Genomic DNA, 16196 nt, shown 5'->3' with positions numbered 1-16196 from the left:
ACTGTGAGAGGAGCAAATATGGTCATCTTCAGTTTTCCTAATTTTTGTTGGTACTTTGGGATTATACCGACCACACCCAGACATGAATCGTTATTTGACATTTTGCTTCTACTGATTACTAGATTAACGTAGAACAATATTTCGTCAATATAAAACAGGAATTGTCTTATCGTAAACCCCTCCTCATCCTCAGACAGAGGTCAAAGTCGAGCGGTCTAGTAGATAACGTGATTGCAGAGTCTCGCCGCCTGTTCAGCTGGTGCGTCGCTTTGTTGTACTTCCGTGTTTTACCCCTACATTTCTCCAAACACAAAAATTGAACAAAAACAAACATTACCAAACAAAAACTAAACTCTTTATTGAAAAAAAAACACTGAAAATTTGTTTTTATTCTTGATCACACTCCGCCACCCAAAATGCGAGTGCCTCCGGCCAAAGGTACTGCCGAAGCCCGCGCTGATGTCAACAAAAGAAAAACATCCCTCGAGATAGTACCTATCAGTAAAATATCAAATTCTAGAGGGGCTGATCAATATAAATTGAATTGTAATGGAAAGGCAATTACAGTATGTACCGTGCAAAAAACTTAAATAATCATGTGATGCCGTGTGGCCTGCCGTAATCGGGATTCTCGAGAAAGATAAGATAACAGCGACAACAATACCGATCACAATACCTGGAAATGCTTGTAATTTTGTAATTAAAGAGCTGTTTTTTCGTTCTATCATGTTTGTTTCTATAAATTTATATTTTTGTGTTCTTCATACTGGTGTGGTCGTTATAATCCCAAAGTACCTTTTTGTTATAATAATTTGTTTGATCACTATAAATATTAAATTCATATTTTAATTTCAAGTGTGTGATTGTTATTGAGTACTATAGGCTAGATACTTTTATATCGATTGATAGGATTTGAGATGCGAATATTAGGTATCGAAGACTACATTCTTCGATATAAAAAACCGTGTCTACGTATCGTACCCTACCTGGATTTTTTTATCATTCTTGCAATAAAACTTTTCATATCATGAAGGTAATGCATAAATCGGCTGCAGTATAATAAGAGGCCACCACCACAATAGAATCGTATATCCTTAAAAACAGTAAAAAGTAACCAAATTTTAAACTGTTTTGTTTGTTACATTTTATACATATACAACATAGATAGTTTTTATATAACGTAATTCATGTCAACATTTTTGTTAGAATCATTGAAATCATTCAATAATTTAGATAATCATAAGGTATGATTCTATTGTGGTGGTGGCCTCTTATTATAATACTGTAGCCCATAAATCATCTAATTCAAATGTTTTTGCTCACCCGCTTTAGTATTTATATTATATTTAAACAAGGGTTTTGATGTGGAAATTATATTAGTCACTATGTGCAGTGTTTCTTTCTCAACAAGAATATCTATAAGAATCCTTCAGTTGTAGCCTGAATTTCTTTGTGAACATTATTTTCACTCTTTCTATAGTAGTTGATAGTATTTCCCTTTTTATGGGGTTATTATTGCGTTTTGATTCCATCAAACTGCTTTGTAAATGAGGAGGATGCTCTGCATATGATCTCTAATCAGATGCCACAAAAGTTTTCCTTTGACAAACCCTTTAGGATTGTTGTACCTTCTAGGGATGATTGGTCAGAGGGAAGGAAACCTCTTCCACCAGCGGAGCTTGAATGGTTCACAAATGGCTCTAAAACAAAAAGCGGCACAGGCGCTGGAATTCTGGGAGTGAGACCATGTCCGAATCCGACAGTTTTTCAAGTGGAGGTCACAGCTATTATGGAATGTGCTCGTGAGAATCTTCGTCTGCGATATAGGAGCGACGATTAATATTTTCATGGACAGTCAGGCAGCGCTGATGGCACTGGACTCTTGCGTGATCAAATCCAAACTGATTTGGGATTGCTATTAGGCCGTTTCCTCCCTTGTCAGAATCAACAATGTGACCGTTTGTTGGGTTCCTGGTCATGAGGGGATTCCTGGGAACGAAAGAGCTGATGCCCTGGCCAACCGGGGCTCAGCGACAATTATGACGGGCCCTCAACCGTTCTGCGGTGTTCCAAGGTGTGAATCCTCTAGGGTTGTCTCGAAATGGATTCACGCGGAGCATGAGAGAAGGTGGAGGTTGCATCCGGGCTTGAGAATGAGTAGAATGGTATTACAATCACCTTCCTTCAGGGTGGTGTCGGACCTCTCATTAAATAGATCAATGTCTTCTTGGATTATTGGTTTCATCACGGAGCATGAAGAAGCATCTTCACAGAGTCGGCATCCTTCAGGAGGATCCGCTCTGTAGAAGGTTTAATGAGCAGGAGGAAACTGCTGAGCACCTGCTCTTTGACTGCCCTTCAATAGCAAGGGAGCGGTATGCCATTTTTGGTAGTTTGGACAGGGGTGGTAAATTTTCCCAGGAGGACCTGATAGGTTGTTTTCGGCGGTTTGTGGAACTGCTGAAATTGTAGACTGGTGGGCCTCATGGTGTGTTTCCAGGGTGCTCAAAAAGCCCTTGAGGCTTAAGTGCATGGCAGTAGGCCGCCCCAAGTGAAGAAAAAAAAAAGAATGAAAGCAGTGTTCCATTATTACATTGACAGGGCTTTGAATTTTCATTACTGCAAAATTTCAATATATTACAATTACAGTATCTTTATTAATTTACCATATGTTATTAAATTCAACAGTGGTTTGAAAACTCATAGGAATACAGGTTCAGTTTGTGTACAAAAACGTAACAGGTAGAAGTTATACATTCTGCAGTTTTACCTCAAGTAGTAAAATAATCTGTAAAATCAATCCAAGATACTATTGATTACTGGCTAGCCAAAATTTTATACAAGTTTGCAAGTTCGTTACTTAAAAATTGCTTAACGTAATTAAAAAAAAATATGTTTTTTGGTCGTTTCTGCTGATGCTATCACTAATGTAATTAAAATATCATAGCATCAGGTTGAACAAACTATACTGTCTTGTTTTAAAATTAAATTCCCAACATGTTTCACATCAAGTTGTTCACATCAATACATGTCTATCTCTTGAATCATGTGTTTTGTTCCAGTTGGATGATGAAGAATACGAAATACCACCGGTGGAGAAGACACCAACGTTAGAAAGTATACTGAATAGTGATGACACTTCTCTGCTTAGTGAAGATGAACTATCGAGTTACCTGTCTCGTGAGGTAGGACTTAAGTAGCTGACTTGTACAGCAGTTGCCATGGTCATAAGTACATAATGCAGAAAGGTCAATATGGCAATTGTTATTTTCGTCATTCCCATTGGTGTAGTTGCATGAGCTGAGAAAGTGTAGTGAAATGTTACCCCTGTTAGTGCTACAGTCTCTCGTTTACTGCTGTACTGTACCCGAGAGTAATAGGAGAAATAGAAGATTTTACCCCATTGCAGTTGTTTAGAAACAAAATCATAAAATATTTTGTTTATACCAACGCTGCAAATTTGGTAATCATATTATTGCAACGTGAGTCAACGGCGACTCATGAAGATGGTAGACTTTGGTATCTGATAGTGCAATGTAGGTCAGTGTTGGAGTGCTCTAGGTGAAATGATTCACTAGTGACTCATGCTGCACGCTATTTACATTATATTAGAATAGAATAGAATAATGTTTATTTTCATTTTACAAAATGCATTGACAAAGTCATAAATACACCTAAGTGGCATAGTCAAAAGAGATATTACTCTAATATATAAAAATATTGTACATATATTTTAGGTTTGATGTTAAATAAAACATAATTCCAGTATACAGATGAAAGCTTTAAACCACTAGATTAACAAATTGGAATATGCAATTGGACAATCTAGAAATATATATCATTAATACTAAAAAACTCTGAAAGTTCATAAAATGAGTTCTGTATTAACCAGTTATATAGCTTAGTTTTAAAAATATTTACAGAATACTTATTAACTAGACCTATTAATTTGTTGTACATTTTTTGGGAAATTAAAATATGACTTTGTTGGGTTTTGCTTAGCCTACAATGTTGCATTACAATATTATTTTTATTTCTGGTATTATGGCTATGTAGATCTCTGCTAAAAGTTTGAGATTGAATATATTTCATAATGTATAATACTGAGTCAAATATATATATAGGTTAATAACAGTTTGCAATTCTAGTTAGACAGTCGCGTAGTGAGGATTTTGGCGCCATGGAGCGACTCAGTCCCTGGCACCCCTTCCCCAACTTTTTTACCTACATGATCAATCAGTGCCGACAGTTCACCTCACTACCGTAACAAACGTTTCTTGGCCATCATTTCATCAGCAATGTAAGGCGTCTTTGACCAAAGATCATTTTTTTATAATAACTTAAAGTCTACTATTCTTTATAAAGTTTTGTTCCTTGTAAGAGACCTAGTTTACGTGTATAGCAATATGTATTTAAATCTCAATTTAATTCCATAGGGTTTGGAATGAAAGTACAAATTTCAATATATTTAATAAATATGTATTGAAAACCCTAGTTTAAATTTGAGTACATTATCTAAAACGTGAACATAGTAGTTAAGTAGTTACAAAACCAACTCGCATATTACTATCTTAACTAATCTTCTTTCGTGACTTCATGCTAGCAAACTGTGTTATTGTGTCGTCCAATTTGATGTGCCTGGCTCTGCTGCGCTCTATAGATATGGTTGCTAAGGCACTCAGACGTTCTTGGGACATGGTGCTGCGAAGATAGTTCTTTATCAGTTTAAGTTTTGAAAATGATCTCTCTGCACTTGCAGTTGTAACAGGTAGTGTCAAAAAAATCAAACAAGCATTCACAACATCTGGAAAGCTGGAACCAACTTGAGCACGCATTATTAAAGTATCTTGAAGATCCCTTATACTTTTGAGTTTTTCCACGTGACTTAAAAAACAAGTTTTTAGCCTTACAAGCTGTGGACCTAAGTTAAGGGAGACGTCATCTTGGTAGTTTAATATCAAAATTTTGCTTGATTCTAAGGTTTCTTCATCACTTGCTCCAACTAAAAAAGAAGGTTTCAGACATTGGAAACTACTAGTAATGTGAGTAACAGCTTCAAAATGCTCTGTCAGCTGTGTTGTGATTATGTCAAGGCTACGGTTGAACACCTCAACCCGGAAACGTTTCTCATTGTCTTTAATAGGGTCATCAACTTGCACTTCATCAAACATTCTTGTCTTCTTTTTTGTTCTTGAGTCAATGAAATGTGGTACAACTTTCCATTGCAAACAAAGCTTAGTTGCATCTGCTTTAACTGTTTGCCACTCATTCCTAAGTTTTTTAATTTTTGTTTTGAGATTTAAGAGCATTTTTGTTGCGTGTTCCAAGTCTTCTTCGGTACTTTGAAGTTTTTTAGAAATGATGTCCATAGTTTCAAGCAACACACTTTCAATAACTATCAATATTACTGTAGGAAACTGCTCAAAATATTTCAAAAGTGATTTAGCTTGGTTTACTTCTTCTTGGTCTTTTACCTTCTAACGTTAGGAAAGTCAGTACTTTCATTATGTCAAAATAACCACATCGAAGAGCGTCGACGGCTTGATTTCTTGAAGTCCACCTTGTTGGACACACTTTCTTTAAGGTTTTTTGTAACATAGCCGACATAGTCGACAGTGCCCATCTTGATATAGTTTTAAAAAATACATAAAGACTTTGAACATTATCAAAAAAGGTTCTGATTTCAGGAATGTTTGATACTGAATCGTTGATTACCAAGTTAAGGGCATGAGCACAACAGTGAATATACTTAGCTGCAGGATTTTTTTGTTTTATTCTTGCTTGAAGGCCTGAATATATACCACTCATATTAGCGGCTCCATCGTAGCCTTGCCCTCGAACTTTAGATATATCTGAATACTTTTCTATGATATTGAAAACAACATTTGATAAGTATTCTGATTTCTGGACTTCCACTTCCAAAAAGCCCCCGAACGCTTCTTCTATGACTAGTTGTACTGGCCTGTCGCCTTCGTCAGTTTTGATCTTTATATAACGAAACACTGTACTCAGCTGATCGGTTTTCGCTATATCTTGAGTTGTATCAAAGATAATAGACACATAGGGGCTTTTTTTTCATTTCTTCCTTGATTTCTTTTTTTATCTCTTTGGAAATCAGGTTGATCAGCTTATTTTGAATCTGAGGACTAAGGTAGTTAACACTACGTTTTGGTAACTTAATTAAATCTGCAAGGACCTGGTCATATCTTGCTAGCATATTATGTATTATCTCAAGGAAATTTCCTTTCGATTTAGTTGCATCTTCATCGTCATTACACAATCTCTGCTCTCTCAGTGGTAAGTCGTTTGTAGCTAACGTAATAATGACGTCCACCACTCGCCTTAAAACTTGTCTCCAGTAATCAGTGGCTTTTTAATCTCCTCCAGATTCTCACTATCAACTGTTACGCCTAACTGCCAGCGATAGTATATTTCACACGCAATTGCATGACTTTGTGAATCTTCTTCGTGGTCTTTTATGTTTCGACCTAAATGTGCCCAATCAGACGTACCTTTCGAAAATCCCACATCAGTATAGGCCATATTGAAAAACAAGCATGGCTGACAATAGCAAACATTGAGGATGTTTGAATAGCATAACCAGTTACGTTTTATTCTCAATTGGTTTTCTTTATTCTTTTGAAAATACCATTTCTCGTCAAATCCCCTATTTTTATTTCTCCCTTCTGATTCTTTTGGAAATGGCCCTTTAGGCTGATGAGGGCCTAATTTTATTATTTGCCGTTTTTGTTCGGCTGTAAGAGTGTTTTCAAAATTACCCTTATCAGAAGAACTTATAACAGCTGTTAAATTTTCTTTAAGGTTCAACTCGCAATCGGTACCTTCAGCTTTAACTAGGCCTACCTTAGAAAAAGGTTCCTTAAGAAGGACATGGTCTTCTGCATCTTCAGGTAAGCCTACAGGTGTTTGCTCCAAGTCCTCATCGCTTGTAGGTACTTGTGAGCTACAAGTGGGTTCTTGAGAAACTGCAACTACTGAAGTGTCCCTCGAAAAGTAGGTAGATAACTTCTTTACTTTTTTAAGTTCAAGATTTTCTGCGTGACTTTTCTCTAACCTTTGTTTCCGATACTCAGCACCACTTAGTTTTTTTGACATTATATACCAAAGGTAATAAATCAACACCACACAAATCACATCACAACAAAATAAATAATATAATCAATACTTTGCACTAACGCTAAATCTGCAATCACTACGCAAAGGTAAATTGAAGTAAGTCAATCACTCGGTGGGTCTGTATGGATGCCTTTTGTCTCAGCCAAGGTCAATGACAGACTGACTGACACAAAGACACTGCGCGCGGCCGTGATGCGTGTGGAAGGGGCTGCTTCCCGCCATTTTATCGTCCAGTTTAAAATATATATATTTTATTTCTTCAGTTATTCTATCTTATACTCCATTTAATTCTGTACAAAAAGACATATAAAAACTAGTTTTATACTTATAAATAAAGTTTAGAAAATAATTATGAAAATATGAACCGCTACAACACTAGAAATTTTCTAACCTAACCTAACACTCTGTGTATTGTCTACACTGCTAATGCTTAAATCTAATGCCTGCAATACTAGTTCTTCATTGTCAGCAATGTTGTCACGACTCATTGTTTATAAATATCACTGAACAGACACAAAAAACATAAAACCTATACAAATGTACTTAGTGAAGTACTAGCTGTTAAAAAAACATACAAAACCATGACCCCTGCTTATAATTATATCAAACATAAGAAACAAAGTTCTCAAATCCATAGTTGTGAATCTGATTAATTTTTCTTTTGTGTGACTTAGATGTCAAGACAAGTTTGTAGTTAAGTGTAATTTAGAGAGCTAATACAGGCTGATCAAACGGCGGAAACAAGTTTAAAAGCCGAGTACGGTGGACCGTTATTGCTCAACCTCAACCACACATGTACGTTCATTTTATTCATCTGCATGTCTCTATCCCATATTGTTTTATTTAACTTTTGTTTTATTTAATTTATTGTTTTATTTAATATTATTGTATTAATGTATTAATATATTATTCTACTTCATGGGATTTCTAAGCTAAAATTACTGCAGTAAAGTGACAACACCAAAATGGAGCTATTTGTATCCAAATTAGCGTAAGAGGTTGTTTTGTACTAAATTACTGACTATTTTTTCAGTTGGGCTTGGAGGAGGGGGGCGAGACGGCATCGTTGAGCTCTGTTGGTAGCCGCAAGGATGGCCACAGTCCGCGGCACCGTAGCAGTGGTTGTATACTGCGCCATGTCATTCTCAAGGCTGTGTCCGCGCAACTACGCAGTGCCTCGGTCAGTACCAACACAATATCGTTTATATCACTGACAGTTTGACTTCAACAGTCCAGTAAAACATTGATTGAATATTGACAGCAGACCTGTTGTTACTTAACTGCTTCCTAAGTGTGTTGTACATATGTTAACCCTTTGAGGTCTCAATCAAAATTGCTTCGACTGTCCTCAGGTCGTATTTAATTTCTGTTAGTTTACAGTTCTTTGACTATACACAAATGCAATTTTTAAATCCCTTGTTCTGCAACTTTTTTTATTTTTTTCTCTTTATATATCAATGTAAATAACCTAAAAAGAATATTTACATTATTTTATAGTATATTTTTATAACTTTAAGTAACATTTACAAAATATAAAAAAGAAGTATAAAAATATAAAAACATAATTTTTATTTTTTTTATACATATGTAATAAAACAAAATTACATGAATACAGGTGAAAAGGCTGAATACATAAGATGAATACATTATATATATTATAATTTTGCCTTGGTCCAGCCCTAGGCCTACTTTGGGTAACATGTCTAGCTCTTCCTCTTAGTCTACTAGTTTGTAGCCTAGGCCTACCTCTATTATTTGCATCTCCTTGTCCTACTTCTATCACATTATCCACGAATTGATCAAATTCTTCCCCATCATTACCTAAAGTTTCCAATCCAAACACATCACTTTCGTCGTCTAGGTTACCGGCGTCTAGGTTACTGTCATTTACCACAATGTTTTCAGAAGAATTTTCACTATGATTCAACTCACAATCACTATCACGGTCTTCTTCAATAATCTGTTTTTCATTTTGGATACTAATTTAACTGAAAATACTATCACAATCATCTAATTCATCTAATATTTCGTCATCGTCAATAAAACTTGTACTTGGACCAGCCATTTTGTAAACACGACGCAAGTGCAGACGTCAGTTGTATTGGTCTTCTATTTTCACTTCCAATGCCTCCTATATCGTGAATAAAGATCGACGTAGCATTCACGTAAACAAAATAGAAGTCCAAAGTACCGAATAACTCAAATACTGAACAGCAATAGGTTACAAATGGCCAAACAAGCAGTGAAATTATCCGGTCGACCTATTGTCGACATGCGAGCGTTCAGCGAAACTGCCGCGGTCAACTTATAGTCGACGACCAATCGCAAAGGGTTAAGTTAAAGGAAACGCTCTAGTAAAACAAATTTTGAGGTTAACAAGAATGGAATGATTAAGAACTAGTGGCCCAAGTGGTTAGAAACGCTGTACCTAGAACCTATAGTAACTTTGTTTGAATGCTCTGTGGTGTGAGAATTTGCTATCAATTTTGTGTGTGCTCAAATAGGACAATTTATTTCTTGTCTCGTATAATTTTTGTTGTTTATTTGAGTTATGCTACTTTAGTACTGACTGTTGAATATTGTGTAGGTATATCCTTGCTCGTTAGTTTATTTTATATTCTAAGTTTTATTATGACAAATCTAATTTACATAGATTGCAGTTTTGATTGCGACTCTGTAGTCATAGTCTTTTAATTCTATTCACCTTAACTATGATTTGAATTTGACAGCCACCCATTATTTTAAAACGTAAAATGTGACAATGAAGACTGATTTGATTTAATCGTAATTTGGTATTGGTTCCAGCCACAGAATCTGCCGTAAGAAGATCCCGTTCACTATATTTTGTCTGTTGAATTAATTTTCCCACATCTTCCTTTTCACAACATACTCTCAAAATTGCTCATTATTCTTTCTCTAACTCTTTTATCTTTTGCTTCACATAGCATACTCCAACCTAATTGATTAATTGAATTTTTGTTGTTGCAGGATCGGGTAAATGCAGGCAAGCCGACTGTGATGGCAGTGACAACGATGGTCAGTGTAGGAACTTCACAAGGGTTCATTCTAATGTTTGACTCCACCCAAACATTGAAGTGAGTTAAGACAATTCGTTTTGATTGAGTGCTAGGCTACGATCTTGATTGTTAGGCATTGTGAGGTGAAAACTTTTCCACAGTTGTCTTTTGTGTAGATGTGGTGTTATTCTTCAAACAAAAAAAACTAAACATGTCGTGCTCACACAAACTTAGTTCAATTTTCATTCTGTAGCAAAGTTTAAATTTGTTGTTTCCCAAAAATGTATCACTTATTTATTACAAGTCAAATAATTAACAATAGGATCATTTAGAGGTAATTTTTTGGGTCTTTGGTATTATCCGAAGGCCTAAAAAATGTAACATTATTAGAAAGAACAGACTTTATTTGACTTACTGTGAAAATTACGCCATATTGTTTTCTGCACCCATGAGGGGTCCCCGGTAAGAAACACTTCCAAAAATAGTGGTCTCTAGATAATATCAAAGTACCATATTTAAAAAAAAGCAAAGAAAGAAGTTCTTATTCTTAAAGTTGGCAGGTTTTTTTTAATATTAAGGATAAACATGACATGAATTTTACATGAATATGAATATGCTAAAATGTCAGCTAGATATGTGATAACTTATGAAAAACATTACAAGAATTACCTAAAGGAAACCAGCAAGAGCAATAAATTATGCAATAATTCAGAAGTGCTAAATTAAGCAAAGGAAGACTTCAGTATTTGAACTTTGCATAACTTCACCAACACCAATTTATAATCACATTGTGAATGTTTGCCATCAGCTGACAGTAAAGGGAATAAGATTTTTTTTCTTTCAACCAATAAAAAATGTTGTTTCAAAGATGAAGCTTGTGGAAAACCTCTCTTGTAAACTTCACAGATTTGTCAGAAGGAAATAGTAGCTTTTGTCATCATTGATATTTTGTTGAGTTGACAAATGGCAACTGGCCCCCAGATGGTGCTACGAAGGGGACCAGGAGCAGGGAGCTGTCAGCTGCTTGGCTCTGAACGTGGATTGTACCAGACTGTTGGCTGGGTTCGCTCGAGGACTACTCCTGATGTTGGATACTGCTGATGGCAAAGTCCTGAGGACCATGGTGGACGTCCATACACCGTCCACTGCCGTTCTTCATGTCAAGGTGGGGTTTCCTTGCGAAATATGTCTTTTACAATATAATAATAATATAGATGAGAGGTGGAAAATAGAAAGCTAATTACTTTTTTTATTGGCTGAGCGTTAGCGAAGCTTATAACTTGAGAAGCTGGAAAAATTTAATTCTGTCTGTCCACAAGATTACTCAAAAAACGAACTGACCTATAGACTAGTGCATGAATTTTCATATCTGTATGGGAAACACTGAATTTGATGATGGTGCATATGATCCCAGGTGATTTGGCTGAGCGTTAGCAAATATTTTTACATTGGTCTTATGGGTAACCATGATCGTAAACTGGACAATTGTAGAATAAGAACTTTGTAAACAAACTGTGTACAATCATAACGAGTGACAATTTTTTATTCATAGAGTAAAAAAAAAATTAAATACTTGTTAAAAATCTGTGATAATATTTGACTTCAGCGCACTTTAGCATTGTAGTTCTCTCGCTAGCTCATCGGTACTTTTATTATTTGAACACTACTCTAAAACCTTAGATAATGAACAGAATGTCAGAGTATTATGTGGCAAGATATCTCGAGAAAGATTTTATCTGTACGATTTGAATTTTCCATGAAACTTCCTACATAGACAAGAATGAGTTCTATGATGGTGCATGTCCAACCTTGGAATTAGGGTTAGCATATTTAAAGCTTGTCACTGAGTAGGGTGACACTATTTGAAGCTTGTCACTGAGTAGGGTGGCACTATTTGAAGCCCATCACTGAGTAGGGTGACACTATTTGAAGCCCATCACTGAGTAGGGTGACACTATTTGAAGCTTGTCTCTGAGTAGGGTGACACTATTTGAAGCTTGTCACTGAGTGGAGTGACACTATTTGAAGTGTGTCACTGAGTAGTGTGGCACACTATTTGAAGCTTGTCACTGAGTAGGGTGACACTATTTGAAGCTTGTCACTGAGTAGGGTGACACTATTTGAAGCTTGTCACTGAGTAGGGTGACACTATTTGAAGCTTGTCACTGAGTAGGGTGACACTATTTGAAGCCCATCACTGAGTAGGGTGACACTATTTGAAGCTTGTCACTGAGTAGGGTGGCACTATTTGAAGCCCATCACTGAGTAGGGTGACACTATTTGAAGCTTGTCACTGAGTAGGGTAACACTATGTAGAAGCTTGTCACTGAGTAGGGGTGACACTATTAGAAGCTTGTCACTGAGTAGGGTGACACAATTTCTCTTTTGTCTGCCAGTGGGATGTAAACATTTCTTTTCTGTATGATTTATTGTCTCTCTATCTGTCCACAGGACATATAGAGAGTAGAATGAGCTATATGGATTTGAAATTGTGCATGCAACCTTAGCAAAACCTGTAACGTGATACCTACATGGTGTAGCATACTCAAACTTTGTTGACTTAGACAGAGTTCAGTCATCATTAAACAGGCTTATAGAATACTGTATATTAATATAAACAAATTCTCCAATAATATAAGTTTTTATTTTTGTGAGGCCTTTCGTACTCAATGAGAACATCTTCCATCTTTTCAAACTTCACTGTTACTTTATTTGATCTAACTAAATATCAACTTTATTTTTTATATATACATATAACATACTGTGCTGTCATTGAATATTATCTCTTTGTATTTTTAATGACATATGTTTTTATTTAGTACAAAATTGTTTATGTTATTATTGTTATTATTACTCGTATTCAGTTGTGTGGGTCCAAAGATGTTCTCATTGAGTACGAAAGGCCTCACAAAAATAAAAACTTATATTATTGGAGAGTTTGTTTAAATTAATATACAATTTCCAATAAGAAAACAGCTTCAAGAATGTAGGCTTATAGAAGTTCAGTAATGACAATTGAACGAAATGCATTAGATCTTGTTAAGCCCTTTAATTCAGGTCTCTAGGCAACACAAGCCACATAACCTGTACACGGTGACTCAACGACCCACCACTGTGCTGCGAATAGCGTGCAATGCATGTAAACTATCGAGTTATGTAGAATCAGGAGTTGGGATGAAAACATTTATCTTTTTTTAGCTGCAGGATTTTATAGCATCGACCGAGCTTCTCCTGTTGAAAAGGATGCGTGATGATGCTGCATGTATTCAGTACTTAACCCTCTAAGTGGCAAGCGCCGTCTGAGACGTATGATTCACGCCGCTGCGAAGTGGCAAGCGCCGTCACAGCCGTCGCTTCACATTTATGGCCGTTGCTCCGCAACCGTCCATTATTTTTAGGCCTAGTTTGAACTATCGTATTCTCCATGAAATTTCCTATACATATCATATAGTATAGCATGTATTCATGTTACTAATGTTTGCTGGCTTAAATGATTCCGACGGTTTTCGTATGACCTGGCGGCAGACGAGAGAACAGCTGTCTACTCGTCTCGTCACTGTTTTGTTTGGCGACTTTGCGTACTGTTATTGTCAGTATATTATTGTTTATCACGCTGATCGTGTTACCGGTAAATGTTTAGGTTATTCGTTCGTCATGGAAAATGTCCCAAAATGTACTTTGGGATTATACCGACTACACCAGGAACACAAACAAATAAATTTATAGGAAAAAAAAAACATTATAGAACGAAAAAGCAACTCTTCAATTACAAACTTACAATGATTATTAATTGTTAATGGGTTTCCTGTGATGTCCAGAAAGCAGCAATATCAAGGATGAGTGAGTCTAGTGGATTTCCGCCTTCAGCAGCAACTGCCGACCGCAACGCATATTTTAGATGTAGGCAACTAGTCATGATCTTGTAAAAAACGAATGGATAAATCCCAAATTCTCATAGTGTTATCCATCACCAATCTATTACACACACAGTAAAACACGGAAGTACAACAAAGCGACAGACACTTCGGCACGAAAAGTACAAGAATGCGGCGCACAAGCTGAACGGGCGGCGAGAATCTGTAGTCACGTTATCTACTAGATCGCTCGACTTTGACCTCTACTGTATCTAAGGATGGGGAGGGGTTTGCGATAAGACAATTCCTGTTTTATATTTACGAAATATACTGTGCTATGACAAACTAAGCCACTATTATACTATTATAGGCCCTACACTACTGGGAGGAAAAGACAAGCCCCTTCTAGTGACTCGGGAGTAAAAAAACCAGTTTATACATAGATTTAGTTTTTCCCATCTAACTTTTTTGTTCTTGTAAATAGAAAAAAATGTATAAGAAGTAATTTGTTTAGAATAAAATTGTGTATATTTTGTGAATTTGACATTATTTTGTAGCTCCAGTAGTTTCAAAGTGACGGACAGTAGAACTTAAAAATTATTTTTTCTAAAAAAAATTTTGTACACTTGTACAATGATATTAATCTGAAAATAATGGTAAGGCACCAAATATTATATTATTATTCTTATTCTATAGTTCATAAGGAAAACAAAAATATATAATGTTGCAAGGTTATCACTTAGATAATATGTTCTAAAAATAAGTTTAACGATCACGGCAATTTACCCAAAAACGGCCTGCCACTGAGACCACAAATGACCGCCACTTATAGGGTTAAAGCTGACTAAAAAACTTCCAAGCTTCTTTCCCAAAAAGCTGTTTTATCTTGTGTTTTAGAAATATTCTAAAACAAATTTTTTCGTAGAAAAAAAAATATGTTAATTTTTTTTATTTATTAAATATCTTTTATATTTCCCAGTATTCTCTGGCTAACCCAAATCCTGTCAACAACTAACTTTTAATATTGACTTTCACTTGTATTTAATTTTTTTACTGTAGAAATAATCTACACAATGTTACAATTTCACATATTAAAATCTCTTACGAGTGTGCTGAGTTTGTTTAAAGATTTATTTATTGTACTATTTTCTCATTGATATCATGGTTAGTCATAAGACAAAAGTAAAAATGTTTGCCAATGTTTAACCAAACTCCGTGGATCATCATCAAACTCAGTATTACTGATATAAAAGAGCTTCATGCAAAATTTCAAGGTCAATTTCTTTCCGAAATATTGTGCGGACAGACAGCTATAAACTTTTTACAGCCTCACGAGTAATAGACTTCTTAATGCTCAGTCTATAATTTATGAACACCACTTATTTCATAACAGAAAGTTTGCTCAGTGTCAAATAATAATTTTTAAATATTGTTTGCTGCTGATAAATTCACATTACAATTTACGATTTTACAAACAAATTAAAATTGTCCATGGGTAATTAAAATTTATTGACGAATTAGATGATATGTTATTAAAATTGTCTTTAATTTACAGATAGCGATCTATGACTAATGTGTAACTGTCAATAGTTCACAGACAATCCGACGTTGGCCGTAGTGAGTGACAGTGGAGGCTCGGTGTTCGAGCTCAGTTTCCGTCGCACCCTCGGCGTGCGGGGAGTAGACTCCAAGTGTCTGTTCTCAGGCAGTCGCGGGGAGGTGGTCACCATAGAGCCACTGCTGCTGCATCAACTAACCTCCCACCCCTTACACGGCTCTGTACTCATTGCAATGGCCACCCTGTCCAAGGTAGTTAATTTCTAATAATGAGGTTGCATTGTAATAGATTTAATCATGAGTATATTATGTCAATGGTCTTGATTACGCACTTTATTCTGTCTCATTCATGTGTCTAAAAAGTATCCAATATTTTATGTTGAGCTATAAACTCTACACCAGCTTTTTTTTCATTCTAAGTGTTTCCTGTTTAAAAACACGTGAAGATAACTGTTTGTATTAATTAATAAGCCATTGAGATTTTATCTAACAACAGACGAAATCTATTAAAGTTTATATTTAGTCATCAGAAAATTTATTGTTCTGTAAAATTGCATTACCCTTGTTAAAATTTTTTAAAACATAAATTTTTATTAATATATATATGAAGAATGAAATTGCGTTAATTTTG

The 16196-nt window shown here is 35.6% G+C and overlaps 1 protein-coding gene across 2 annotated transcripts in view; it reads left to right on the top strand.

The window, feature by feature from the left end:
- Positions 1–16196, top strand: part of LOC124367258 (vacuolar protein sorting-associated protein 8 homolog) — a 66321-nt gene that overhangs the window by 1485 nt on the left and 48640 nt on the right. For both annotated transcript variants that reach the window (XM_046823957.1, XM_046823958.1), the window contains exons 2-6: positions 3063–3185; positions 8171–8317; positions 10126–10232; positions 11136–11319; positions 15599–15817. In XM_046823957.1, coding sequence (XP_046679913.1) covers positions 3063–3185; positions 8171–8317; positions 10126–10232; positions 11136–11319; positions 15599–15817 — 780 coding nt within the window. The remainder of the gene's footprint in view (positions 1–3062; positions 3186–8170; positions 8318–10125; positions 10233–11135; positions 11320–15598; positions 15818–16196) is intronic.

This window comes from Homalodisca vitripennis, chromosome 8 (genome assembly GCF_021130785.1).
Source record: "Homalodisca vitripennis isolate AUS2020 chromosome 8, UT_GWSS_2.1, whole genome shotgun sequence".
In the NCBI taxonomy this organism is placed as follows: domain Eukaryota; kingdom Metazoa; phylum Arthropoda; class Insecta; order Hemiptera; family Cicadellidae; genus Homalodisca; species Homalodisca vitripennis.
The sequence above is the reverse complement of the archived record's forward strand: the minus strand, read 5'-3'. Positions and strand labels throughout refer to the sequence as shown.